Raw genomic sequence first — 26,837 nt, 5'->3', positions numbered from 1 at the left:
TTATAACTGAAAACGTTTTTTACTGTTTTCTATTGTGACTGATGGGATTCAAGAGGTTAAACTGACTTGCCTAGTTAAATAAAGGTTAAATAAAAAAAGAAAGATATGGAATTTAGCTAAAAGACCTCTCACTGTTCGCTAAGGGACCGCCTACAAAATGCTAATTTACGTGTCACCCACATCCGCACAAAGCTCTCTGGGAAAGAGAGTCCACTTGCTAAATAATTCAAGCCTGTTCTCTTCGCTGTGAACAAGATGCCGGCCGTCCATAAATTGCTTTTAGAGGAGGCTTTGCAGGACAGTCCTCAGGTAGGTCTATACTATTTAATGTTATGTGCTGTTTTTGAGAGGAAAGGTATTGTAGGAGATGCCAAATTGGGCAATCCGGCTCCACTGTTGTAGGCTAAAGTACTCTAGTCGACGATGAATGACAGCTTTGAATTGCCTGATTCGTATAGGAATGTAGCCTCATTGGCCATGTATCCGATACAAAGTTGATACAATGTGTCACAAGTCGTAATTGTTATCAGGAACTAATCCCGCCTCTAATTTGCATATTGCTCGAGATTCGAGAAGGGCTTTCCCTGTCTAGTCTTGAGCAGTGTCGTGATGAGTCGCGCATCGCCCAATTAGTAGTTCGGATGTCGATAAAGTCTGCGTCAAAACATCGATTAGTTGTTTATCGTGACAGTCACACTCTTCTTTGGACTATTTTGGGGTGCGATTGACATGGATGATTTGTTTGACAAAATAAGTGTTCATATCTTTTGGTTCTGAAAATACCCCGATTCGGGCCTATTTTACGGGCTGTGGGAGGGGTTTTTGAGTATTAGAATCCATTGGAATTGGTCAATAGGCTAACCGACCCAACTATGGGACTTAATGGACAGAGGTTGGAATATATTTTTTAAGGCACTGACTAAACCTAATTGTCCTCAGTAGCTTTGGTAGTGTGGAGATGTAATCCAGTTAATCGGTTTAGTTTACTGTTTAAATAACACTATCTTAATAACGCTTACTGTAATACTACTTTATCAGTTAGGCTAAGAATATTCTTGATATCGTTCACTTGCAGACACAACCAAATGTAGGCTACATTTCTTTAGCCTAGGCTACTTCACTAGCACTTATGCTACAATAGGCTGTGTGAGAAATCTAGCATACATGAAATCACATTATCTTGTCTTATTCATTATGTATGTGGTTTATGGCTGGCTCCTCTGAGTTTGATAAAAAATTCAACATTCCTGGGGTTTATGTCTAGCTCTGCATAGTTCTTCCTCTTCAAATCAATGAATCAATTAGAGTGAGTCACAGGACATGTCAAGACGCACATCTGTATTGCATTACTGTGGCGATTTAAAAATGTAATGCAGATGCATCTGATAGTAATATAGACCTACAAAATGGTGTGTAAATATGAACCTATACACAATATAAGGATGTGTTCCTCTTTGCTGCATCCATACCAGTTTAGGGACAGATTGACATTTACTGGGGTGGAGGGGCTAGACCAACTCACATGACCCTACCCATGTACTGTACAATAAATCGAATACTCAAAATAATGTTTACGACCAAAAATAACAACTGTAGCGACCCTGTGTCTATAAACGTGGATATCGACTTTGCATCTTCAGCATGCTTCAGCATGCACAGTCGATGCCACGCAGGGCTATGAGCCAGAAGGTTGAGGGTTCACCAACCACCACAGACGAGCTCACTCTCCCTGCTTGTTTCATTACACGTACAATCATAGCTGGCTGCAGACAATGATCAGCCAGGGGAAAATCAGAGTTTTAACATTTTGATTAAATATTTATAATTATATATAATATGCAACACATTTTCCACCAAGAGGTTTCTGTGCCAATGCACTACACAACATAAACAAAGCATACTGACTTTGAGCACTTCAACATCATCGTTTGCGTTTTCAACATCACAAAAAATAGACTGTCAATCTCAACAAACAGAAAATACACCCCTCCCTACCTTGTATGCTTACCCAGTGTCAAGTCAAGCCTTTAATAATCTCCTATAGTCATACATGTTTTTGGAAAGAAACCTCTGTTACAAAATACCAGTCATTAATTTCTGCGTTGATTGGATTGATTGATTTTTATTTTATTGGACAGTGTAAAAAATACATTTACACAAATATTTTTTTTAAAGTGACCAGGATTTCACTATAAAGTCGGGGACTTATTTCCATTGTGGTCCCTATGTTTTACATATATATATATATATATATATATAGACGCCAAAAAATGCTTTACCTCCAGATGAGGGGGAAGTTTAAGTACAATTCTTACAAGCTTGTTTGGCTGGTAGCTTATTCTTTAGATCTCTGGGGCTGCTGGTGAACCATGATGTGCAGGCATAATCAAAGAGACACTTGTCAGAGTCTTTAGGATGTCTTTAGCTAGGTTTACATCCAATTGGTGACAGATTTTCATGTGAATATTCAATAATATTTCTAAAAACGATATGCCATTTCAGAGTTTAAAGCTTTTTTGGGGGGGGGGGGGGGGCGGTTCCGATAACATTAATTGTCTACCTCACGGTTCAGCTGTCAAATTTGAGCAATACATGTATCAGGGTATTGCATGCAAAGGCTAAGGTGTCCAATGTATGATATTAATATATTCAGTACCAGTCAAAAGTTTAGACACACCTACTGATTCAAGAGTTTTTCTTTATTTTTACTATTTTCTACATTGTGGAATAATAGTGAAGACATTAAAACTATGAAATAACACATGGAATCATGTAGTAACCAAAACAGTATTGGTCAAATATCCCTTATACAGCCTGGAGGTGTGTTGGGTCATTGTCCTGTTGAAAAACAAATGAAAGTCCCGCTAAGTGCAAACCAGATGGGACAGTGTATCGCTGCAGAATGCTGTGGTAGCCATGCTGATTAAGTGTGCCTTGAATTCTAAATAAATCACAGACCGTGTCATGAACAGAGCACCATCACACCACGGTGGGAACCACACATGCGGAGATAATCCGTTCACCTACTCTGCGTCTCACAAAGACAAAGTGGTTGGAACAAAAAATCTCATATTTGGACTCATCATACCAAAGGACAGATTTCCAACGGTCTTATGTCCACTGCTCATGTTTCTTGTCCCAAGCAAGTCTTTTATTATTATTGGTGTCCTTTCGTAGTGGTTTCTTTGCAGCAATTCAAACATGAAGGAGTGATTCACGCAGTCTCCTCTGAACAGTTAATGTTGAGATGTGTCTGTTACTTGAACCCTGTGAAGCATTTATTTGGGCTGCAATTTCTGAGACTGGTAACTCTAATGAACATATCCTCTGCAGCAGTGGTAACTCTGGGTATTCCTTTCCTGTGGCGGTCCTCATGAGCCAGTTTCATCATAGCGCTTGATGGTTTTTGTGACTGCACTTGAAGAAACTTTCAAAATTCTTGACATCCACATTGACTGACCTTCATGTCTTAAAGTAATGGACTGTTGTTTCTCTTTGCTTATTTGAGGTGTTCTTGCCATAATATGGACTTGGTATTTTACCAAATAGGGCTATCTTCTGTATACCACCCCTACCCTGTATACCACCCCTACCTTGTCACAACACAACCAATTGGCTCAAATGCATTAAGAAGAAAATACATTCCACAAATGTACTTTTAACCATGCACACCTGTTAATTGAAATGCATTCCAGGTGACTACCTCATGAAGCTGGTTGAGAGAATGTGTGCAAAGCTGTCAAGGCAAAGGGTGGCTAATTTGAAAAATCTCAATAAAATATATTTTGATTTGTTTTTTTGGTTACTGCATGATTCCAAATGTTATTTCATAGTTTGTCTTCACTATTATTCTACAATGTAGAAAATATTCAAAATAAAGAACCTTGAATGAGTAGGTGTGTAAACTTTTGACTAGTACTGTACATGTATACAGTTGTGGCCAAATTTTTGGAGAATGACAGAAATACATTTTCAAATTCTGCTGCCTCAGTTTGTATGATGGCAATTTGCATATACTCCAGAATGTTATGAAGAGTGATCAGATTAATTGCAAAGTCCCTCTTTTCCACGCAAATGAACTGAATAAAATAAAATAAAAAAATTTCCACTGCATTTCAGCCCTGCCACAAAAGGACCAGCTGCCATCATGTCAGTGATTCTCTAGTTATCACAGGTGTGAGTGTTGACAAGGCTGGAGATCACTCTGTCATGCTGATTGACTTCGAATAACAGACTGGAAGCTTCAAAAGGAGGGTGGTGCTTGGAATCCTTGTTCTTACTCTGTCAACCATGGTTACCTGCAAGGAAACATGTGCCGTCATCATTGATTTGCACAAAAAGGGCTTCACAGGCAAGGATATTGCTGCCAGTAAGATTGCACCTAAATCAACCATTTATCGGATCATCAAGAACTTCAAGGAGAGCGGTTCAATTGTTGTGAAGAAGGCTTCAGGGCGCCCTAGAAAGTCCAGCAAGCGCCAGGACCGTCTCCTAAAGTTGATTCAGCTGTGGGATCGGGGCACCACCAGTACAGAGCTTGCTCAGGAATTGCAGCAGGCAGGTGTGAGTGCATCTGCACGCACAGTGAGGCAATGACTTTTGAGGGATGGCCTGGTGTCAAGAAGAACAGCAAAGAAGCCACTTCTCTCCTGGAAAAACATCAGGGACAGACTGACATTCTGCAAAAGGTACAGGGATTGGACTACTGAGGACTGGGGTAAAGTCATTTTCTCTGATGAATCCCTTTTCCGATTGTTTGGGGCATCAGGAAAAAAGCTTGTCTGGAGAAGACTAGGTGAGCACTACCATTAGTCCTGTGTCCTGCCAACAGTACAGCATCCTGAGACCATTCATGTGTGGGGTTGCTTCTCAGCCAAGGGAGTGGGCTCACTCACAATTTTGCCTAAGAACACAGCCATGAATAAAGAATGGTACCAACACATCCTCCGAGAGCAACTTCTCCCAACCATCCAGGAACAGTTTGGTGACGAACAATGCCTTATCCAGCATGATGGAACACCTTGCCATAAGGCCAAAGTGATAACTAAGTGGCTCGGGGAACAAAACATCAATATTTTGGGTCAATGGCCAGGAAACTCCACAAATTCGGACAAACTCTAAGCATTGATTATGCAAGAATGGGCTGCCATCAGTCAGGATGTGGCCCAGAAGTTAATTAACAGCATACCAGGGCGTATTGCAGAGGTCTTGAAAAAGAAGGGTCATCACTGCAAATATTGGCTTTTTGCATCAACTTCATGTAATTGTCAATAAAAGCCTTTGCCACTTAGGAAATGCTTGTAATTATACTTCAGTATTCCATAGTAACATCTGACAAAAATATATAAAGACACTGAAGCAACAAACTTTGTGGAAATTAATATTTGTGTCATTCTCAACTTTTGGCCACGACTGTATATACATGCCTACATACAGGAGGAGAAGCTTAGGCCTAACCCCAGAGCGACAGAGCATGGTGGCATGCATTTATTTTTGTCACATGGCTTCTCCTATACAGACGTACAGAAGGAGGGTAATTTTCAATCAGAAAATATTGCATCAAGATAACTATCAAGTTCAACTGTCACAGTCAGTTGGAGCGCCGGGGCGCACTGCCTTCATGTCATAGGCCTGCAGTAGCTAACGCTTAACAATATGCACACCATATCAAACCTTTACAAACATTTCTAAACTTTTATTAGGGTAATGTCAAAAGTAAGTATAGCCATTGTTTATAGGGAAAATACGAGCAGAAGAGCGAAAGTAAACCAGGGAAAAACGCACAACTCTTCCCTGTGCCCCCGAAAAAAATGCGTTACCCTCCCTTATTTTGGGCCACCCCTTTACATTTCGATCTGTTCCTTACCACACCACACCTTTTATTGAAACAATTACAGGTTAATAACAGGTGAACAATCAGGCTAAAGGTCTTAAAAGCCTAGCCCGACAATTAGGCTTATATTAGTGCCTGTCTGCCTGTTGATCCTATTGTCATTCTCAGTCTGCCTGGCTGTCAATGATCATATATTTCAGTATGTCCCTCTGTCTGCTTCAGACTCGCTCCTTGCTCAGTGTGTTTGAGGAAGATGCGGGAACACTCACAGACTACACCAACCAGCTGCTTCAGTCTATGCAGAGGGTTTATGGAGCCCAGGTAACACACACGCACGAACAAAAGCCTGTGTTCAATCCAATTTCAAGAGTCATAGATTTTTTTTTACGAGAGCATACTATAGCTTAGTTTGCATGATGTGTGCCGTTTCTGATAGTTAGTTTCCTGTAAGAGGGGTCATCTAGGGGATAAATTGCTAATAACATCACTTCCTGTGTTTGTCAGAGTGAGATGGGATTGGCTACAGAACAGCTGTCCAGTCAGCTACTGGAATATGAGAAGCAAGTAAGTATTTTCTTACTGAGCATATTGGACAACACTCATGCGCTTAACTGCAGTGTATTGTGATGCAACCTGCTGCCTAACGTTATTTCAGAAAGCACAAAACGCTGCATTCTACCATTGGATTTATAAGCATATTGGCCCTTTCACAGGAGAAGGTAACATGCCAGCACTGAGAATTGTGTATTTTTTACATAATAGCCTCAAGTGTATTACTCTTTGGAATGTGCTACAGGAAGTGCTCTTTGAATGTTTAAAATCTCTTAAGGATAAGGGGGCACTATTTTCACGTCCGGATGAAAAGCGGGCCCAAAGTAAACTGCCTGCTACTCAGGCCCAGAAGCTAGGATATGCATATAATTGGTAGAGTTGGATAGAAAACTCTAAAGTTTCTAAAACTGTTAAAATTATGTCTGTGAGTATAACAATTTATTTGGCAGGCGAAACCCCGAGGACAAACCATCCAGGAATTATTTTTTTTTAGGTCACTCTCTTTTCAATGGGTTTTCTATGTGGTGCTTGCAGTTCCTATCGCTTCCACTAGATGTCAGTCTTTAGAAATTGGTTGATGTTTTACCTTTGAGAAATTAAGAAGTAGGGCTGTTCAGAACGAGGGTCAAGTCTAGTGTACTGTTGTGGTTGGGGCGCATGACCTGAAAGCTCGCTCCACTTTGTTTTCGTCCGGTATTGTACACAGTTTATCCCATCTTAAATTGCATCGATTATTTACCTTTAAAAATACCTCAAGTTGGATTAGGAAAGTTGTTTGAAATGTTTGGATCAAGTTTACAGGTATATATTAGATACTTTGCAGTCATGTTGTGCGAGTTGGAACCGGTGATTTTCTGGATCAAACGCGCCAAATAGATGGACATTTTGGAGATGTAATGACAGAATTTATCGAACAAAAGGACCATTTGTGATGTTTAATGGACATATTGGAGTGCCAACAGAAGATCTAAAGTCACTGTCTTTTTTTCCTCCAGAATTTTGCCCTTGGTAAAGGTGACGAGGAGGTGATCAGCACACTGCAGCAATTTGCCAGAACTGTGGGGGAGGTGAGGCTCATGCATCAGTGCGTGTGTGTTTGTGTTACTGTGTTTGTGCACATATAGGGGATGTATTGCATGTATATGGGGGTTTAACAGTCTTGGAATCTATGGAGGTAAGAAGAAAACAAAAATTTGATATACCAAAAATATCCTCTCACATTTTTATAAATTGGGAGTTGAATAATAGGTTTCCCCTTATCATTACAATGAACACATTTCATCATTGGAGCTTTGATAAATTCTCTGTAGAGGCTATGGGGCGCAGGCTGCCAGGATGAGAGAGGTAGATAGATGGGTGGAGGTGTAGCCAGATAGAGAATCACTCTGGCTGGCCTCGAGGTGTAGTCTAGTGGTGGGAGTGTTTGGACGGATGGACTGAGCAGCAGGGGGCCTTGCTAGCCTGTGGTGGAGTGGCATTAGAGCAGCCACAAAGAATGAAGTCATTGTTTGCCTTTCTAGCCCAACAACTCTGGCCTAGAGCATACATCCATCTCCCTGCAGGTTATACCTAATCCTGCTCTGACCTTTGTTTCACAGTCCACAATAAACTGAAGAGGTTTTAGGTTTTCAACAGTGTTTACTTGATAGATTATTTAGCATTTAGCCGCATAGGGTATTATGCTTAATATTAATAACAAATTACAGGATTAAATTAATCTGCAGACCAATAAAATGTGTTTTGGCTGGCTCTCAAATTGCAGGATGGAGATCACCACATTCTGATTCTGATCAGTCATTTTAAATAACTGCTTTTGAACTCATTTTTGAACCACAATCAATCATCCCCTGCTGTTTTCAGGGATGTTTTGATGTAAGGCTGAGTGTGTCTGTCTCTGTTCTACCCAGCTGAACACACTACACTCAGAGCTGGCCTCTCAGATGGCTGACAGAATGATTTTTCCCATGATCCAGTTCAGAGAGAAAGACCTTACAGGTAGACACAATTTACAAACACCTGCTTATCAGCCTGTTGCTTTCACACATTTTGAATACAATTTTCTTGTTTGATTCTGACTTTTTGCATTGTCATGGTTTTTGACACTGAATCTCTATTTGACTTCTCAGAGATAAGCACATTAAGAGAAGTATTTGGCATCGCCTCTGATGGTATGTATGGGTTTCTCATTTGATATGATTTTGTTTTGGAGTTATAACACAGCAGCTGATCGTCAGACTCATGTCTACTCCTTCCCCTTCACAGAACACGAGGCTGCCATGGTCAAGTACAGCAGACTGCCCAAGAAGAAGGAGAATGAGAAGGTAGTGATGTGTACTAGCCAAACTTCTAACAGTACAACAATGCAATATAACTTTATGTAGCCTTGGATGAGATCTTTAAGGGTCATGGCCCTCAGCAAAGCTCACTAAATAATTTTCAACCCAAGCCACCCCTGTTCCCAGACTTTGAACTACCCCCCCCCCCAGCAGGCTAGTCTAGTTGCTATGTAACTGTTATGAATGTTTTTGTCAATTTGTTTTCTACAGTATTTAAATGCCACTTTAAACATGTACATGATACTGCAAAGTCAGTAAAGCTGGTACTATTAGATGACATGTGCTACTGTATAACTGCCTCATAATAGTTGAGAGGTCATGACATATTTCAGTTGAGGTGATGTTGCTCTGTTTAGCTCTCCCCCTGATTAACTGGGTATTTGGGTTATGAATTACTTGTGTGTGTTTGTGTCTCACGAACTACTGTGCTGTGGTGCAGGTGAAGGCAGAGTTGGTGGGGGAGGTGGCCTACTCCAGGAGGAAGCAGCACCAGGCCTCCATGCAGTATTACTGTGCCCTCAATGCCCTGCAGTACCGCAAGAGAGTAGCTATGCTGGAGCCCATGCTGGGATACACACAGGCCCAGGTACAACCACCATAGCCAATACAAACACACACCCAAACCCCTACTACAAGTAGTAAACCAGTCGTTAAACCAATCAACACACTTTATTCCTACCGCAAGTCAACTACAGTATGTGAATAAACCAGGATAGCACAGATTGCTGTGGTCCAATAGCAAGTCAGAACTGGAGAAGCAATGAATGCACAGATGTCTTCTGTCTTTGTGTCCCTCTCAGATCCATTTCTATAAGAAAGGCATGGATCTAGTCTCAAAGAAAATGGACAGCTTCCTGGTGTCAGTGTCCAGCATGACACAAAGTATCCAGGCTCAGTTGGACTCGGAGGCTGAGGCCATGCGTCTGACCCAGCGAGAGCTGCTCTCCATGGAGGATACTGTGTACATGCCTGACCGTGATCCCGTCCCAGTCAACCGCACGCTTATACAGAAGGCAGGCTACCTCAATATCAGGAAGTAAGGATAACTTTGATTTCATTGTTTCAAGGGTGTTTTCTTAAAATGGGTCTACCAGTATCTGATGTCTCTTCTCCTTGTTTGATGGTTTCAGGTCTGTCTGGTGTTCACAGGGCTTTAGTTGTGCCTGTTTTAATCCATTAAACTCCAATAAAAATGTGTCTCAATGTTACACTCATTGTACTTCAGAGAAAACAATTTGTTTGTCAGCCCTGGCTGTCAGTTACAATTCTAGTTACATATAAGAAGGTAGAATTGCCGAACCAACATTGTTAAGGGAGGCAGGTAGCCTAGCGGTTAAGAGCATTGGGACTAGAACCGAAAGATCGCTGATTCAAATTCCCGAGCCGACTAGGTGACAAATCTGTCGATGTGCCCTTGAGCAAGGCACTTAACCCTAATTGCTCCTGTAATCGCTCTGGAGAAGAGCGTCTGTTAAATTATTAAATGTCAAATTAAATTAAAATGCCAGAGCTGTCAGATGCAGTCTTTTCCTCATAAACTTTGCCAGACTTTGACAACTGTCTGCAGCACAAAATAAAAGGTTCTGCAGAAAGCAATTTTATTTAATGACACATCCGTGTCATCCGAGTCATCCATACATAATTGTAGAGAAGTTTCTTGATTTGACTTCTCAGCACTTTCTGAGTGCTTTTGCTGTAGATTTCCAATTTTAGGTCCATTCACTGAGTCATTGAGACGGCAGCTGCTCCAAATCTGTGACCTGGGGTGTATTCACTAGGAACAAAATGGAAGCAAACAGGCCAAACGGCAGGAGGGACTGCCTGCATGCTTGTTCTCGTTTTCAAAAGTTTTTGCTATGGTGTACACTAATGAATACGGTCCTGTCCTACTTTCCCTCACAGTAAGACGGGCCTGGTGACAACCGCCTGGGACCGCCTTTACTTCTTTACCCAGGGAGGGAACCTCATGTGCCAGCCGCGAGGGGCTGTGGCAGGGGGTATGGTGCTGGACCTGGATAACACCTCCGTCATGGCCGTAGAGTGCGAGGACAGACGCTACTGTTTTCAGATCACCTCCCCCTCCGGTAAAACGTACGCTAAACCTTCACTGAACCTCCCCAAGACCAACACAGAGTTGTGAGAATAAGTTGTATTGTCCTACAAAACAATGTGCTTTAATTTTGTTCTTGTGATGTTGCAGGTCAATGATTTTACAAGCAGAGAGCAAAAAGGAATATGAGGAAGTATGTATCATATCAGTCAAATATTTTGTATCAGTTTGTTTTCTAGGCTTCTTTCATCCATGTGTTAAAAGCCATTGCTACACATTCATTCATGTTTGTTTTTCTGGCCTGCTTGTCACAAGCTGCATTAGAGGAACTATTTTGAAATTTCTGATGTTTGTTGAGAGATGGCCGCCTAATACTAACTTCTGTTTCTTCTCCACAGTGGATTTGCACTTTGAACAACATTTCCCGACAGATCTACCTGACAGACAACCCTGAGGTAAATTACAGTCGTGGCCAAAAGTTTTGAGAATGACACAAATATTAATTTTCAAAGTTTGCTGCTTCAGTGTCTTTAGATATTTTTCTCAGATGTTACTATGGAATACTGAAGTATAATTACAAGCATTTCATAAGTGTCAAAGGCTTTTATTGACAATTACATGAAGTTGATGCAAAGAGTCAATATTTGAGGTGTTGACCCTTCTTTTTCAAGACCTCTGCAATCTGCCCTGGTATGCTGTCAATTAACTTCTGGGCCACATCCTGACTGATGGCAGCCTATTCTTGCATAATCAATGCTTAGTTTGTCAGATTTTGTGGGGTTTCGTTTGTCCACACGCCTCTTAAGGATTGACCACAAGTTATCAATGGGATTAAGGTCTGGGGAGTTTCTGGGCCATTGACCCAAAATATAGATGTTTTGTTCCCCGAGCCACTTAGTTATCACTTTTGCCTTATGGCAAGGTGCTCCATCATGCTGGATAAGGCATTGTTCGTCACCAAACTGTTCCTGGATGGTTGGGAGAAGTTGCTCTCGGAGGATGTGTTGGTACCATTCTTTATTCATGGCTGTGTTCTTAGGCAAAATTGTGAGTGAGCCCACTCCCTTGGCTGAGAAGCAACCCCACACATGAATGGTCTCAGGATGCTTTACTGTTGGCATGACACAGGACTGATGGTAGCGCTCACCTTGTCTTCTCCGGACTAGCTTTTTTCCGGTTGCCCCAAACAATCGGAAAGAGGATTCAGAGAAAATGACCCCAGTCCTCAGCAGTCCAATCCCTGTACCTTTTGCAGAATATCAGTCTGTTCTTGATGTTTTTCCTGGAGAGAAATGGCTTCTTTGCTGCCCTTCTTGACACCAGGCATTCCTCCAAAAGTATTCGCCTCACTGCGTGTGGAGATCCACTCATACCTGCCTGCTGCCAATCCTTAGCAAGCTCTGTACTGGTGGTAACCCGATCCCGCATCTGAATCAACTTTAGGAGACGGTCCTTGTGCTTGCTGGACTTTCTTTGGCGCCCTGAAGCCTTCTTCACAACAATTGAACCACTCTCCTTGAAGTTCTTGATGATTCGATAAATGGTTGACTTAAATGCAATCTTACTGGCAGAAATATCCTTGCCTGTGAAGTCCTTTTTGTGCAAAGCAATGATGGCGGCATGTGTTTCCTTGCAGTTAACCATGATTGACAGAGGAAGAACAATGATTCAAAGCACCACCCTCCTTTTGAAGCTTCCAGTCTGTTATTTGAAATCAATCAGCATGACAGAGTGATCTCCAGCCTTGTCCTCGCAACACTCACACCTGTGTTAACGAGAGAATCATTGACATGATGTCAGCTGGTCCTTTTGTGGCAGGGCTGAAATGCAGTGGAAATGTTTTTGGGGGGATTCAGTTCATTTGCATGGCAAAGAAAGACTTTGCAATGAATTGCAATTCATCTAATGACTCTTCAAAACATTCTGGAGTATATGCAAATTGCCATCATATAAACTGAGGCAGCAGAAAATTAATATTTCTGTCATTCTCAAAACTTTTGGCCACGACTGTACATATTATATACCACCTCTAGCACCAGCTGGTTATAACGATACTTATCAACTAAAATATAGTGGTAAATCAGTCATTTATCCTAGCACTTAAAAGCAGTTGTGATGAATAATCAATCTTAATTTGATCACCCTGTCGCAGGAGAACCTTTAAAAAGGCTTCTGAAGTTTGTAATCGCCACTTTGACATTTCAGACTTGATTTTCCCTTTTGAAAAATGTACCAACCCCTACACAAATGTCCATGAATTATAATCTACATAATTCACATTTCCTGATACTGCAGGATTATTGTCCTTCTGTAGCAAACTATCTCAAATGATGATCTTACATCTATTTGCATGTTGTGGTAAGGCGAAGACACACCCTTTTGTTTTTAAACCAAGCCCATTCTGAGTAGCAACAGGGCAATGCGACAGGATGTTTCCAGCTCCAGAGTCCGGTCTGGTCTGGTTTTGTGTTTAGCACATTTCCTGATTGTTTTAGAGATGATACTGTTGCTCCCATGAGATATGTCTGAACTGTGATTTAGTGTTTTATGACACAGACCTAGTCTTATCTAATGACCCTGAGGAGTCCACATTATCAGAGGCTGCTACTTCCACCCAGTTGAACTTCCACCCATTCCCCCTGCACATAGCAACACAGACGACCTATCTATACGGTGTGTGTATGTATGCTTACGTGTGCGTTCACCAGCGGGTTCTGCGCGCTTGGATATGTGCTTTCCCATAATTTGTATACATTAACAAATGCATCGTCTGTTCTGTTGCTTCCTCTCTGCCCTCATGACTCCCTAGTGCCCCTCTGTAATTTGTTGGCTTCTTATTACGTTTGGAATATTCTAAATCTGGCACAAATCAGACTAGGAACTATGATGCAAACAACTGGTGGGTCAGTGTAAGGTCAAGTACTGCTTCCAATTGATACTTTTGATAGGCCTATATGGTGTACATAGCCTGTTATGTATTATGTCTGATATACAGTACCAGTCAAACGTTTGGACACACCTACTCATTCAAGGGTTTTCTTTATTTAGACTATTTTCTACATTGTAGAATAATAGTGCAGACATCAAATCTATGAAATAACACATATGGAATCATGTAGTAACCAAAAAAGGGTTTATTTTATATTTGAGATTCTTGAAAGTAGCCACCCTTTGCCTTGATGATAGCTTTGCACACTCTTGGTATTATCTCAACATTTCATTCTGAGTGGAATGGACCCTACAAGGTGTTGAAAGCGTTCCACAGGGATGCTGGCCCATGTTGACTACAATGCTTCCACAGTGTCAATTTGACTGGATGTCCTTTGGGTGGTGGACCCTTCTTGATACACACGGGAAACTGTTGAGCGTGAAAAACCCAACGGCGTTGCAGTTCTTGACACAAACCAGTGCGCCTGGCACATAATACCATACCTCATTCTAAGGCACTTCAGTCTTTCCCATTCACCCTCTGAATGGCACACACTAAGTCTCAAAGCTTAAAAATCCTTCTTTAACCTGTCTCCTCCCCTTCATCTACACTGATTGAAGTGGATTTAACAAGTGACATCAATAAGGGATCATAGCTTTCACCTGGTCAGTCTGTCATGGAAGGAGCAGGTGTTCTTAATGTTTTGTACAGTCAGTGTATTTGATCACGGACGTCTGCTGTGCCTGCCTCAACCTATGTTTTCAATAGAATTAGCCAAACTACGCCCTTTTGTGGCATCATGTGTTACTCACAGAACATGTTAGGACTGTTATCATTATTACAGTGTAATGACAGAAGCTGCACCTTGTTCCCTTCTTTAGGCAGTGGCCATCAGACTGAACCAGACAGCCATCCAGGCGGTCACGCCCATCACCAGCTTTGAGAGGAGAGGGGAGGGCTCGCCCAACCCAGATAGGTTAGCCTCTCATGCAGAGGAAACACCTTGCTTTTCCTGGAAAATAAAGTGTTGTCATGTGTTATTTCAGGAATGCTAATCGTGTCCTCATCACACTTGTTTTTTGTATCTCTTTGTCACTCACTCTGCGTCTCTCTCGTCCTCTCCGCAGGGCTAAGCCAGGTGGGGTGCAGTCCTCTAGCAGTGCTCCAGAAGCAGAGGACCTTATAGTTCCAGGGACACCCATCCAGTTTGATATCATGCTGCCTGCCTCGGAGTTCCAGGACCAGAACAGGGTCGGAGGGAGGTAAAACCAACACCACAGGGGCTGGTGTGTCAGAACCATTTCCTGTTTGCTGATTTGTCTAATAATAGCTCTACCAGGTTGAATAGTGTGCGTTTCCTCCCTGACAGGCGTACAAACCCATTCGGAGAAACAGATGACGACTGCTCCCCTGAAAGCGATGGTAGGAGTGTCTCCAGTCCAGTTTATTGGTGCCATACTCTTGTGCACTACATATCCCATGATCCTCTGTCTCCTCATGCGTGTGCGTGTCTGCAGACTCCCTGCTGCAGCAGGTGTTTGCGGTGCGGTTCCTGGGCTCCATGGCGGTGCGTTCGGGACAAACCCAGGAAGTGATCTATGAGGCCATGAGACAGGTGCTGGCGGCTCGAGCCATCCACAACATCTTCAGAACCACAGAGTCCCATCTCATGGTCACCAGCAGCTGTCTCAGGTACAAACACAGGGCAGACAGGAGGCCCATGAAAGTGCCTAGGGAGCTTAACATTGCCACTATGTTGAGAAATTGTGTTTTCTTTACGACAGGTTGATTGACCCCCGGACACAAGTCACAAGAATCAGTGTAAGTTCCATGGAAATCTTACTTAGTTGACGCTGATCACTGTAGGTTGGTGGCACCTTAATTGGGGAGGACGGGAACGTGGTAATGGCACGAGTGGAATCAGTGTAATGGTATTAAACACATGGTTTGATGCCGTTTCAGCCATTCTTATGAGCCGTCCTCCCCTCAGCAGCCTCCACTGAATCTAATAGTAATCTGTGTATTGTCTGTTACCTAGTGCTTCATTCCTGGTGATGGCAGTAGGTATTCAGTATGAACAAATCTCCCCCCCCCCCCACCCCCACCACCAGTTCCAGCTACAGGAGGTGACCCAGTTTGCGGCCCACCAGGAGAACGGCAGGCTGATGGGCTTCGTGGTTGAGGGGCGAGACTGGAGCGAGGGGACCGAAGAGGGAGAGCCCTCCTTTAGTGCGTTTGTCTTCGAGAGCAACACGGAGGGAGAGAAGGTAGGTATCATAAAACACATTCATGTGCTGCATTCATTATGTGGGTTTATATGTTGTTTACTTGCCGTGGGTCAGTCAGTTTCAGTGTAATTCGTGTCATATCTTTTTTCACAGATATGTTACACGATAAGTTTGGGGAAGGATATTATAGAAGCAAAGAAGGTTTGTTTTAAAATCTACATTTTTGAATAACCCTATGTTTAGTATTTCTATGCATCTGAATCTCTCTCTCTGTGTGTGTGTAGGACCCGGAGGCTCTAGCTCAGCTGATGAAAAACATGCCTCTGACCAACGATGGCAAGTTCCTCCTGCTGGACAGTGAGACTGGTGACACGGCTAACGGAGGAGCACCGGATGAGGAGGAGTCTGAGGCCTAGCCATGCCTCATAGTACCAGGGGAGAGAGTCAGAGGTTCTCCCACAAAACGCCTCCTCACGTGGGGTTGCGATGTTCTCATGAGCCCTTCCCCCTTGCTCTAGTCTGGTACATGTTGACCAGGAAAACCCTCCTGGGTTTATATGGCATCTCTCACTCAGGACCACTGAAGTGATGTACAGTTACTTATACAAAAGGGACAATGTTTAGGTTGACTATTTTATCCCTTTATTTTCCCTGGTGGAATTAATATCCTCAACCATCCTGTCAGTTTAAACTGTCAGTTGAAATCCCTTTCTCCAGCATGAATAGGTTTACATTTCCTAGCTTTGAGTTTAGTGGTACTATTGTGTTAATAATGCTGCAGTATAATATTGTGTAGAGATGGCTGGCTATGATGACTTACATGTAGGTCTTGTCAGCAGCACTTCATATGACATTTATACTGTACATCTTTCATTCCTACGAGACCATATTGCACTTCCAAGGTTTCTATTTAATCAAAGGCTTGATGTCCGCGGCAGAATGCACCGACTTCAGACATTATCCGGCAACATTTATGAAGTAAGGTTTTAATCTCAATGAAGGACGGGGGAAGGTACTGTATAGTCAGAATTTTGGCGTACCATGTGACGCTAAACTCCCATTCCTTGTTGTCTGGGAGGCAGCGATTAGAGAATGAAGAACGTGTTAATGCTCCAACCATATGTGTCTTCGAACAGTGGGCATGGTGGCATAGAAGCCTGTTTGGGAGTATGAATGAGTCATGGTAGGGCAGAAACCAAAATGCAGAACCCATACTGCCATACAGTAAGATGATAGGCACATTGTGCAAAACATTGTCCCGTCCATTTCCTTAATGCTATTTTGTATTTTATAAACCACTACCTATAGAATCTGCTTGGAGCTTTATTTACTTACTAGTCGGGCTTCGGATGGTACTTGGTCTGTGAAAATATTTGTCCATTTTTTTTCTCCAACGGCCTTTGCAAAGTAAATGACATATGTCAAACATTGAAGATTGCATAGAGGTCTGTTAATTTCTGAATCAGTATAATATGAGCGATACAGCGCATTAATTATTTTATGACGTGCTTCCAGTGGGAAGGTGTCTAGACTGTCTGCCTTTGGTACTGAACCAGATTCAGATACAGAATATCTCCTGACTTGTTCCATTAACCAATTGCAAGTAAGCAGAATGTCTACCATTCACCAATAGAGAAATGCTAACCTAAACAAGACTAAGGCCTAGATTCAATCGGATCAAGCGTTAACCGGCGATAGCAGACAGCTCCATAGCGGATGTTTTGGAGGGGGAACTGCGTTCGTTCCGTTGAATCGGTGAGCAGCTGCTCTTGCTTGATTAATCTCGACCCGGGCACCTGTGTAGGCTTGTTTTTCACCGCCAGCTGCGCCATTCAAAGCCGACGGTGAAGTCGGCTCAAAACAAAAGTGCCATAATTAAGCACGTGGAGTAATGAGTAGGATTGTGTGTTTTCACCTGCAAAAGAAAACGAGTTTGAAAATTCAAACATTTTATGGAAAAGGGATGTATGTTTCTGGACGACGCACCCATGCTGTTGATAACATGATAGAGTGGTGTAAATTACTGTTTGATTTGAGAAGGACTCTCCCTCACTGCTTTTGCCCGTTTACGTCACGGGCCATAGACCTGTGCCCCGCGGCTCAACATTGACGAATCCGGCCATTGTTACAAAGCCACACCCGCCCCACTCGATTTAGAAGTTTAGAACAAGAAAGTGTAGGCTATAAAGAAATAATTGCACCCAAATTGAAAATCATTAAACTAAATAATGTGGATTTCTAATCAGCATAATAAACAAGGCTGTGTGGGATTTATTAAATTAGACTGCGTGCAGCCAGTGGCAATGTCCACTGTGGGTTTAATGCCAGGAGCCGCTTATGAATATGACAGCTCTAACAGGCGACACCAAAAACAACCGCTATGTGGATGTCGGCTAAAGCGGTTCTGATTGAATTGAATCTTAAGGGCTTGTAAACTCAGCAAAAAAAAATAAACATCCCCACTGTCAACTGTGTTAATTTTCAGCAAACTTAACATGTGTAAATATTTGTATGAACATAAAGATTCAACAGACAAACTGAACAAGTTCCACAGACATGTGACTAACAAATCGAATAATGTGTCCCTGAACAAAGGGGGGAGATCAAAATCAAAAGTAACAGTCAGTATCTGGTGTGGCCACCAGCTGCATTAAGTACTGCAGTGCATCTCCTCCTCATGGACTGCATCAGATGTGCCAGTTCTTCCATCAAGGCACCTGCAAGATCCCCGGACATTTCTGGGGGGAATGGCCCTAGCCCTCAACCTCCGTTCCAACAGGTCCCAGACGTGATCAATGGGATTGAGATCTGGGCTCATCGTTAGCCATGGCAGAACACTGACATTCCTGTCTTGCAGGAAATCGCGCACAGAACGAGCAGTATGGCTGATGGCATTGTCATGCTGGAGGGTCATGTCAGGATGAGCCTGCAGGAAGGGTACCACATGAGGGAGGAGGTCTTCCCTGAAACACACAGCGTTGAGATTGCCTGCTATGACAACAAGCTCAGTCCGAGGACGCTGTGATACACCGCCCCAGACCATGACGAACCCTCCACCTCCAAATCGATCCCACTTCAGAGTACAGGCCTCGGTGTAACGCTCATTCCTTCGCCGATAAACGCGAATCCGACCATCACCCCTGGTGAGACAAAACGCGACTCGTCAGTGAAGAGCACTTTTTGCCTGTCCTGTCTGGTCCAGCGACGGTGGGTTTGTGCCCATAGGCGACGTTGTTGCCAGTGATGTCTGGTGATGCCTGCCTTACAACAGGCCTACAAGCCCTCAGTCTAGCCTCTCTCAGCCTATTTCAGACAGTCTGAGCACTGATAAGGGGATTGTGTGTTACTGGTGTAACTCAGGCAGTTGTTGTTGCCATCCGGGAACCTGTCCCGCAGGTGTGATGTTCGGATGTACCGATCCTGGGCAGGTGTTGTTACATGTGGTCTGCCACTGCGAGGACGATCAGCTGTCCCTCCTGTCTCCCTGTAGCACTGTCTTAGGCGTCTCACAGTACAAACATTGCAATTTATTGCCCTGGCCACATCTGCAGTCCCCATGCCTAAAGCACATTCACGCAGATGAGCAGGGACCCTGTGCATCTTTCTTCTGGTGTTTTTCAGAGTCAGCAGAAAGGCCTCTTTAGTGTCCTAAGTTTTCATAACTGTGACCTTAATTGCCTACCGTCTAAGCTGTTTGTGTCTTAACGACCGTTCCACAGATACATGTTCACTAATTGTTTATGGTTCATTGAACAAGCATGGGAAACACTGTTTAAACTCTTTACAATGAAGTTATTTGGATTTTTACAAATTCTTTGAAAGACAGGGTCCTGAAAAAGGGACGTTTCTTTTTGCGCTGAGTTTATTTCAACTAAACGTCATGTATGCGCCATTTCTGAATGGGAGATGTTTTTTTTTTTTATTATTGTGGAATAATAATGACAATTGGTCAAAGCTTGACTCTGCGTGGACCGCAAGGTCATTCAGTGTTGACCAAGGTGTCTACTTGCATGCTGAGTTGGCAGCTTTAAAACAGCTTGTACTGTGTGTTATTCTTAGTCTGTCATTATCAGGCCGAACTCCATTCCCTCCTTTTCCCTCAAGGGCTCTCGTGACATTCTGTTTTAAATGGCTGTGTCTAGACAGACGGTTTTGCATTCCTGCAATTGTTTACTCCTTAAAACATGAAGGAGATAGTTGAGGGGCGAATCCTTACTTCCACTTAAGTTTTGTATTAATGTCAATGGGAGACTAAGTGAAAATTTGACTTAAATGGAAGTTACGATTCAACCCTAGAGAGGATCAATCTTCTGTAATCCTCCTTAGTGTCTGCCCTTCATATTGCTCAGACTTCCTTGTGTTCCTTCTGCTTTAAGTAAAATGCAGTCAGGGAAGTTATATACAAGCGATCTGGAAAATGTTTAAAAAAAAATGCAAGTGCAATGCTCTCTTTTGCAAATGACCTTTGGTTGTATATGACAGTGCTCCCTCCCACATAACTTTACATTCATTGTTTGACCTATAGTTTTCCAAAAAATGTTAACATGCTATCTTTAATAAATACAAGTGACATTTTATTACTCCTGTTTTGTTTTTACATCACAAAATGAAGCATTTCTTTAATTGACACACAGGGCTTAGGAATGGGGTGGGCAGAGGAGAGGCACCTGAGCTTTAGCTAGCGTTGTTACATTCAGCATGTTATATGGGGGGGTATATAAGGTTGTTATCACTGACTTTGATAGACACCATTGTGGACAGGAGGCATAATATTGTATGGTCCCGGCACATTGAAGCTGTCAAAACAGGTCGTCAAGGTACATTTAAAATGTAAATACAACGCATATAGTTTCTTTAATACGGTATATTATTCATGCCACAAATATACATTACCAAACTGCAATGGGTGTGGGGGAGAGATTTGTACACATGTACATAATATTCAACAAATCATTAGTTTAGATGCTACTCTTGATTATCTACAACACAGGCACACAGTGTTCTACACACGTACGTTCAGGAGTCTTTGTAGTAGTTGTTGAAGTTGATGCGGAGCAGGAAGTCCTCCAGGTGAGGCTGATATCCTCGGTTCACCAGCTTGGTCACCACTGAGGAGACACCACAGAGAGAGATTCTAGCCATTTGCCTGATTGGTTAAAGGACTAACTGACATGACACTTTTCAGAGAGGGGATGTAAGACAAAATGGGACTAAAAACATGGAGTTGCGAACCATCTGCATTTAACCACAGCAGGGTGACTGGGAATGTGGTTGAATACAAACAAAACAGTGCAGTTATGCCCTCCGTAAGCCAATCAAACAGGCAACACGTCAGTACAGAGACAAAGTGGAGTCGCAATTCAACGGCTCAGACACAAGACGTATGTGGCAGGGACTCCAGACAATCACCGATTACAAAGGGGGATACCGACGTCTTGTTCCCAGACAAGCTAAACACCTTCGCCCACGTGGAGGATGACAGTGCCATCGACGCGGCCCGTTCCTGAGGACTGCGGGCTCTCGTTCTCTGTGGCAGATGTAAGACGGCATCCCTAGCCGTGTCCTCAGAGCATGCACAGACCAGCTGGCTGTTGTGTTTACGGACATATTCAATCTCTCCCTATCCTAGTCTGCTGTCCCCACTTACTTCAAGATGGCCACCATTGTTCCTGTACCCAAGAAAGCAAAGGTAATTGAAATGACTAATCGTCCTGTAGCACTCACTGTCATCACGAAGTGCTTTGAGAGGATAGTTAAGGATCATATCACCTCTTCCTTACCTAACACTGGTCAAGAGGAATACCTACGTAAGAATGCTGTTCATTGACTCTAGCTCAGCCTTTAACGCCATAGTACCCTCCAAGCTCATTATTAAGGGCCCTGGGTCTGAACCCCGCCCTCTGCAACTGGGCCCTCTACTTCCTGACTGGCTTCCCCCAGGTGGTGAAGGTAAGCAACAACACCTCCCCTCCGCTGATCCTCACCCCAGGGTCCCCACAAGCGTGCATGTTCAACACCCTCCTGTACTCCCTGTTCACCCATGACTGCGTGGCCACGCACAGCTCCAACTCAATCATCAAGCTTGCAGACGACACAGCTAGTAGGCCTGATTAGCAACAATGACGAGACTTCCTACAGAGGTGGTGAGGACCCTGGCGGAGTGGTGCAACAAAACAAAAGGAGCTGATTGTAGATTTCAGCAGGGGGGGGGGGGGGGGGTGCTCCCCATCTAAACCGACAACGGGGCCGCAGTGGAGAAGGTGAAAAGCTTCAAGTTCCTCAGCGTACACGTCACTGACCATCAAATGGTCCACCCACACAGACAGTGTGGTGAAGAAGGCACAACACCACCTCTTCAACGTCAGGGTGCTGAAGAAATTCAGCTTTGCCCGTAAGACCCTCACAAACTGTTACCGATGCACCATTGAGCGCATCCTGTCGGGCTGGTTCACCCCCTGGTACGGCAACTGCACTGCCCGCAACCGCAGGGCTCTCCAGAGGGTGGTGTGGTCCGCCAAACGCAGCGCCGGGAGCACACTGCCTGCCCTTCAGGACATCTATAGCACCCGGTGTCAAAGGAAGGCCAAGAAGATCATCGATGACCTCAGCCACCCGAGTCACGACCTGTTCACCCCGCTATCATCCAGAATGCGAGGTCAGTTACAGAGACTGAAAACAGCTTCTATCTCAAGGCCATCAGACTGTTAAATAGCCATCACTAGCCGGCCTTCACCCAGTACCCTGCCCCGAACTTAGTCACTGGCACTAGCCGGCTACCACCCAGTTACTCAACCCTGCACCTTAGAGGCAGTTGTCCTGTGTACATAGACATGGAATCACTGGTCCATTTTAATAATGTTTACATACTGTTTTACAGTCAATGCCACTCCGACATTGCTCGTCCTAATATTTCTATATTTCTTAACTCCATTCTTTTACTTTTAGATTTGTGTGCACTGTTGGAGCTAGGAACACAAACATTTCTCTACACCTGCTAAACATGTGCATGTGACCAATAACATTTGATTTGACTCTACCGAGTTACCAACTAAACACTGCAACAAGAGGTGTTCAGGAAAAAGAACCGCCAGATGTTGATTTGGATTTGAACATATCACTTTATCCATATAGAAACTACCCGCAACTCTCATTAGAAAGGTCACCAGAGGTCAGTGAGGCTTTGACCCAGTCCTTACCTTTGAAGAGGAAGTGGGAGTAGTATTTGAAAGTGTTGTATGACTGCTGCATGGCGATGAAGCTGGGGTGCACTGCCTCCCCCTGCTGGCTGTCCCAGGGCTGTGCGATCAGCTGGGCCCGGAACTTCAGGATCAGGCTGAAGATACTGTGGATGATGTTCATGACTGGAGCTGCCTTCTCTGTCAGCAGACCCCTGGGAGGGGAGAAAACAGATACAGAATTAAATTAAGGAAAGATGTAGGCTTCTGAGTGGCACAGTGGTCTAAATCACTGCATCTCAGTGCTAGAGGCGTCACTACAGACCCTGGTTCGGTTCCAGGCTGTATCACAACCGGCCGTGATTGGGAGTGTAATGTGTTGAGGTAGTCGGCGTGTGTGTATGTCTCTAACCTGAAGATAGCTCTGTTGAGGTAGTCGGCGTGTGTGTATGTCTCTAACCTGAAGATAGCTCTGTTGAGGTAGTCGGCGTGTGTGTATGTCTCTAACCTGAAGATAGCTCTGTTGAGGTAGTCTGCATGTGTGCGGTGTATGGCGTCCAGGTCCGAGGCACTGGCCAGCTTGGTGGTGAACTCTAACCAGGACACCTGCAGGATCTGGTTAGCGATGTAACCCTGGATCACCTTCACAAAGTGTTGCATCTCGTGTCTGTACAGCTGCAGCTGGCGGAACTGCACCGAGCGGCCCGCCCCTTTCACCAGCGCTGGGGGACACACACACACAGGCACACGTTGGGTCGTGGCATAATTATGACTGGAGCTATAAATAAAAGCCTGCACATGAAATATGCTGCTCCTTAGTGCTTTAAAAAGAACTGATGTGGTGCAGATGTATTAAAACACTTGAGAGAAGCGGTATGCCTTTCTTTCCTTATTCCCTATCTTTGCATAATTCCCTTTTTTCCCCCCATAATTCCCTTTCTAAAGGGGTTTTCCCCCCTTCATTTCCAGAGATGGAGCCCTTACCAGTCCTCTTGAGGTGAAACCAGACGTCTCTGAGGCTCCACACCATGTGTTTGAGCTGCAGCAGGAAGGAGAACAGACGGTTGTACTTGTTCATACAGCTGTCTGTGATTATGATGTTCAACGGCCAGTCCACCTGAGAGACAGAGGGAGGGAGAGAAAGAGAGTATGAGGGTCAGATGTAACAGAGAGAGGTTAGAAAATGAGATGCAGGAGATTAAATCGGGGGGGGGGTCTTTTGTGAAAAATCATTATTCACAGTTTTCGAAAAGCCGCTTTCCAAATGAGTTCAAGAGGATCAAACTGTTTTCCGATATTTTCCATACCAAGAACAAACAGTACTACATCCAAATTTCAGTGAGGTCAGCAATCTACTGCACGCAAAAATACACTCCCTCTCCTCTGACCTTGTACCGTAGCTCCAGGCAGTTGAGTGCGTCGGGGGCGTGAGGATGGAAGGTCTCCGGGAGGAAACGCAGGGCGAAGGTGAAGTTAGGGGCCAGAGAACTGTCTCCATGAAGACTGTACTGAAGAGCCTTACTCAGGATGGAGTTCAGGACCAGAGGAGTCAACAGCTCTCCAGGAGTCTGACCACTGCCCATCTGATGGAGAACACAGGGATTACATATGGACAAAACACAGACACAGACCCACCCCAGACAGATAAAACAGACTGAATAGACAAAACACACAGCAAATACACACCCAGGCAAAACACAAACACACAGAAAAAAAAACCCAGGTACATGAAATGCCCACCAAACAGTGCCTTCAGAAAGTATTCACACCCCTTGACATTTTCTACATTTCGTGGTGTTACAGCCTGAACAAAACGTGTGTTACATTGAGATGTATGTAGGCGAGTGACAAACAACAATACTCCATAATGTCAAAGAGGAATTATGTTTTTCATTCATTCAAATTCATTCAAAGCAACCCCTTTGTTATGACAAGCCTAAATAAGTTTGGGTGTAGAAATGTGCTTGACAAGTCACATAAGTTGCGTGGACTCACTTTGTGTGCAATAATAGTGTTGAACATGATTTTTGAATGGCTACCTCATCTCTGTACCCCACACATACAGATCATTGTAAGGTCCCTCAGTCAAGCAGTGAATTTCAAATACTAGATTCAACCACAAAAAAAAAAAAAAAAAATTCCAATGCCCCGCAAAGATGGGAATCTATTGATGGGTAAAAATGTAAAAAGCAGACATTGAATATCCCTTTGAGCATGGTGTAGTTAGTGTCTCAATACACCCAGTCACTACAAAGATACAGGTGTTCTCCCAACTCAGTTGCTGGAGAGGAAGGAAACCGCTCAGGGATTTTAATGGCTGTGATAGGCGAAAACTGAGGATGAATCAACAACATTGTAGTTAGTCCACAATACTAACCTAAATGACAGAGCAAAAAGAAGGAAGCCTGTACAGAATGAAAATAGTCCAAAACATGCATCCTGTTCACAATAAGGCACAAAAGTAAAACTGCAAAAAAATTGGCAAAGAAATTAACTTTATGTCCGGAATACAAAGCATTATGTTTGAGGCAAATCCAACACAACACTGAGTACCACTCTTCATATTTCCACGTATGGTGGTGGCTGCATCATGTTATTAGTTATGCTTGTAATCATTAAGGACTGGGGAGTTTTTCAGGATAAAAAGAAACAGAATGGAACAAAGCACAGGCAAAATCCTAGAGGAAAACAGCAGGACAATGACCTAAAACACAAGGCCAAATCTACACTGGAGTTGCTTACCAAGAAGACAGTGAATGTTTCTGAGTGGCGAAGTTACATTTTTGAAAATAATAATGGTCAAATGTTGCACAATCCAGTTATGGAAAGCTCTTTGAGACTTACCCAGAAAGATTCACAGCTGTAACCGATGCCAAAGTTGCTTCTGACTCAGGGGAGTGAATACTTACGTAAATGAGATATTTCTGTATTTCAATTTAAATAAATGAGCAAACATTTCTAAAAACATGTTTTAACTTTGTCATTATGGCGTATTGTGTGTAGATGGGTGAGAATTGTTTTTATTTGATTGATTTTTAATTCAAGCCGTAACAAAATGTGGAGTAGGTATGAATACTTTCTGAAGGCACTGTAGGTAAGACTACTCCCATAGCTTCATTTCACCTTTTCAAAGATCAGGTCACTGAGAGACTGGGCGAACTCCCCGTCCTCCATGAGCAAGAAGTGCCTGAGGGCCTCAAAATGCCTCTCCACTCCAAGCTCTACGAAGTAGTAGTCCACCACCGCCTTGTTCACCAAGGATACACTGAGAGACAGAGAGAAGGCGGGGTTAACAGGAGCACCAAACAGTCTGTGATAGGCCCACAGAGAGACGTGAACTCCTTCTTCCCTAAAAAGGCAACACACACTCACTGTGTGATGAGTGGGGTGGTGACAGAGTGCTTCATGAGGACGGGCAGGGAGACCATCCCACTAAGCTGCACCACCGTGGTGTCTGTGGCCCTGCGGAGCGATGGGTCCACCGGGAGGCCCCAGGGGCCCCGCGTCACCTGATGCAGGGGGTGACACTCTGGGGCCAACGCTGTGGAGGGGACACAGCATGCAGAAACATACAGTGAGATTCTAATTCAAACATTCGTTATATTAATGGACCATTGCCTGATTGAACCTTTCAGTCATTGTTGTGTTTTCAGTTGGATGGTATATTATACATGAATCATGTGAACATCTTAGTTTAAAAAGCTGCTTTACATTAGTGTTGTGCAACTGATCCG

General features: G+C 43.6%; 2 protein-coding genes across 3 annotated transcripts in view; one reads left to right on the top strand and one right to left on the bottom strand.

Moving 5' to 3' along the window:
* The first annotated feature begins 188 nt into the window (after positions 1-188).
* Positions 189-20,505, top strand: LOC139370338 (adaptor protein, phosphotyrosine interaction, PH domain and leucine zipper containing 2). Its single transcript, XM_071109764.1, has 20 exons — positions 189-309; positions 6,056-6,154; positions 6,338-6,397; positions 7,381-7,452; positions 8,293-8,380; positions 8,512-8,553; positions 8,648-8,706; positions 9,161-9,307; positions 9,522-9,757; positions 10,624-10,812; positions 10,922-10,964; positions 11,170-11,226; positions 14,582-14,676; positions 14,828-14,962; positions 15,070-15,122; positions 15,218-15,392; positions 15,485-15,521; positions 15,812-15,967; positions 16,082-16,129; positions 16,213-20,505. The coding sequence occupies exons 1-20, from the start codon at positions 256-258 to the stop codon at positions 16,342-16,344; spliced, it is 1,977 nt and encodes a 658-aa protein (XP_070965865.1). The 5' UTR covers positions 189-255; the 3' UTR covers positions 16,345-20,505.
* Positions 20,481-26,837, bottom strand: part of LOC139370328 (tubulin gamma complex component 6) — a 29,899-nt gene continuing 23,542 nt past the window's right edge. For both annotated transcript variants that reach the window (XM_071109742.1, XM_071109751.1), the window contains exons 18-24: positions 26,476-26,644; positions 26,227-26,368; positions 24,492-24,686; positions 24,088-24,220; positions 23,612-23,825; positions 23,125-23,318; positions 20,481-21,036 (exon numbers count right to left, since the gene is read on the bottom strand). In XM_071109742.1, coding sequence (XP_070965843.1) covers positions 20,945-21,036; positions 23,125-23,318; positions 23,612-23,825; positions 24,088-24,220; positions 24,492-24,686; positions 26,227-26,368; positions 26,476-26,644 — 1,139 coding nt within the window. In that variant the 3' untranslated portion in view covers positions 20,481-20,944. The remainder of the gene's footprint in view (positions 21,037-23,124; positions 23,319-23,611; positions 23,826-24,087; positions 24,221-24,491; positions 24,687-26,226; positions 26,369-26,475; positions 26,645-26,837) is intronic.

The sequence above is a fragment of the Oncorhynchus clarkii genome, chromosome 2 (assembly GCF_045791955.1).
Source record: "Oncorhynchus clarkii lewisi isolate Uvic-CL-2024 chromosome 2, UVic_Ocla_1.0, whole genome shotgun sequence".
Taxonomy (NCBI): domain Eukaryota; kingdom Metazoa; phylum Chordata; class Actinopteri; order Salmoniformes; family Salmonidae; genus Oncorhynchus; species Oncorhynchus clarkii.
The sequence above is the reverse complement of the archived record's forward strand: the minus strand, read 5'-3'. Positions and strand labels throughout refer to the sequence as shown.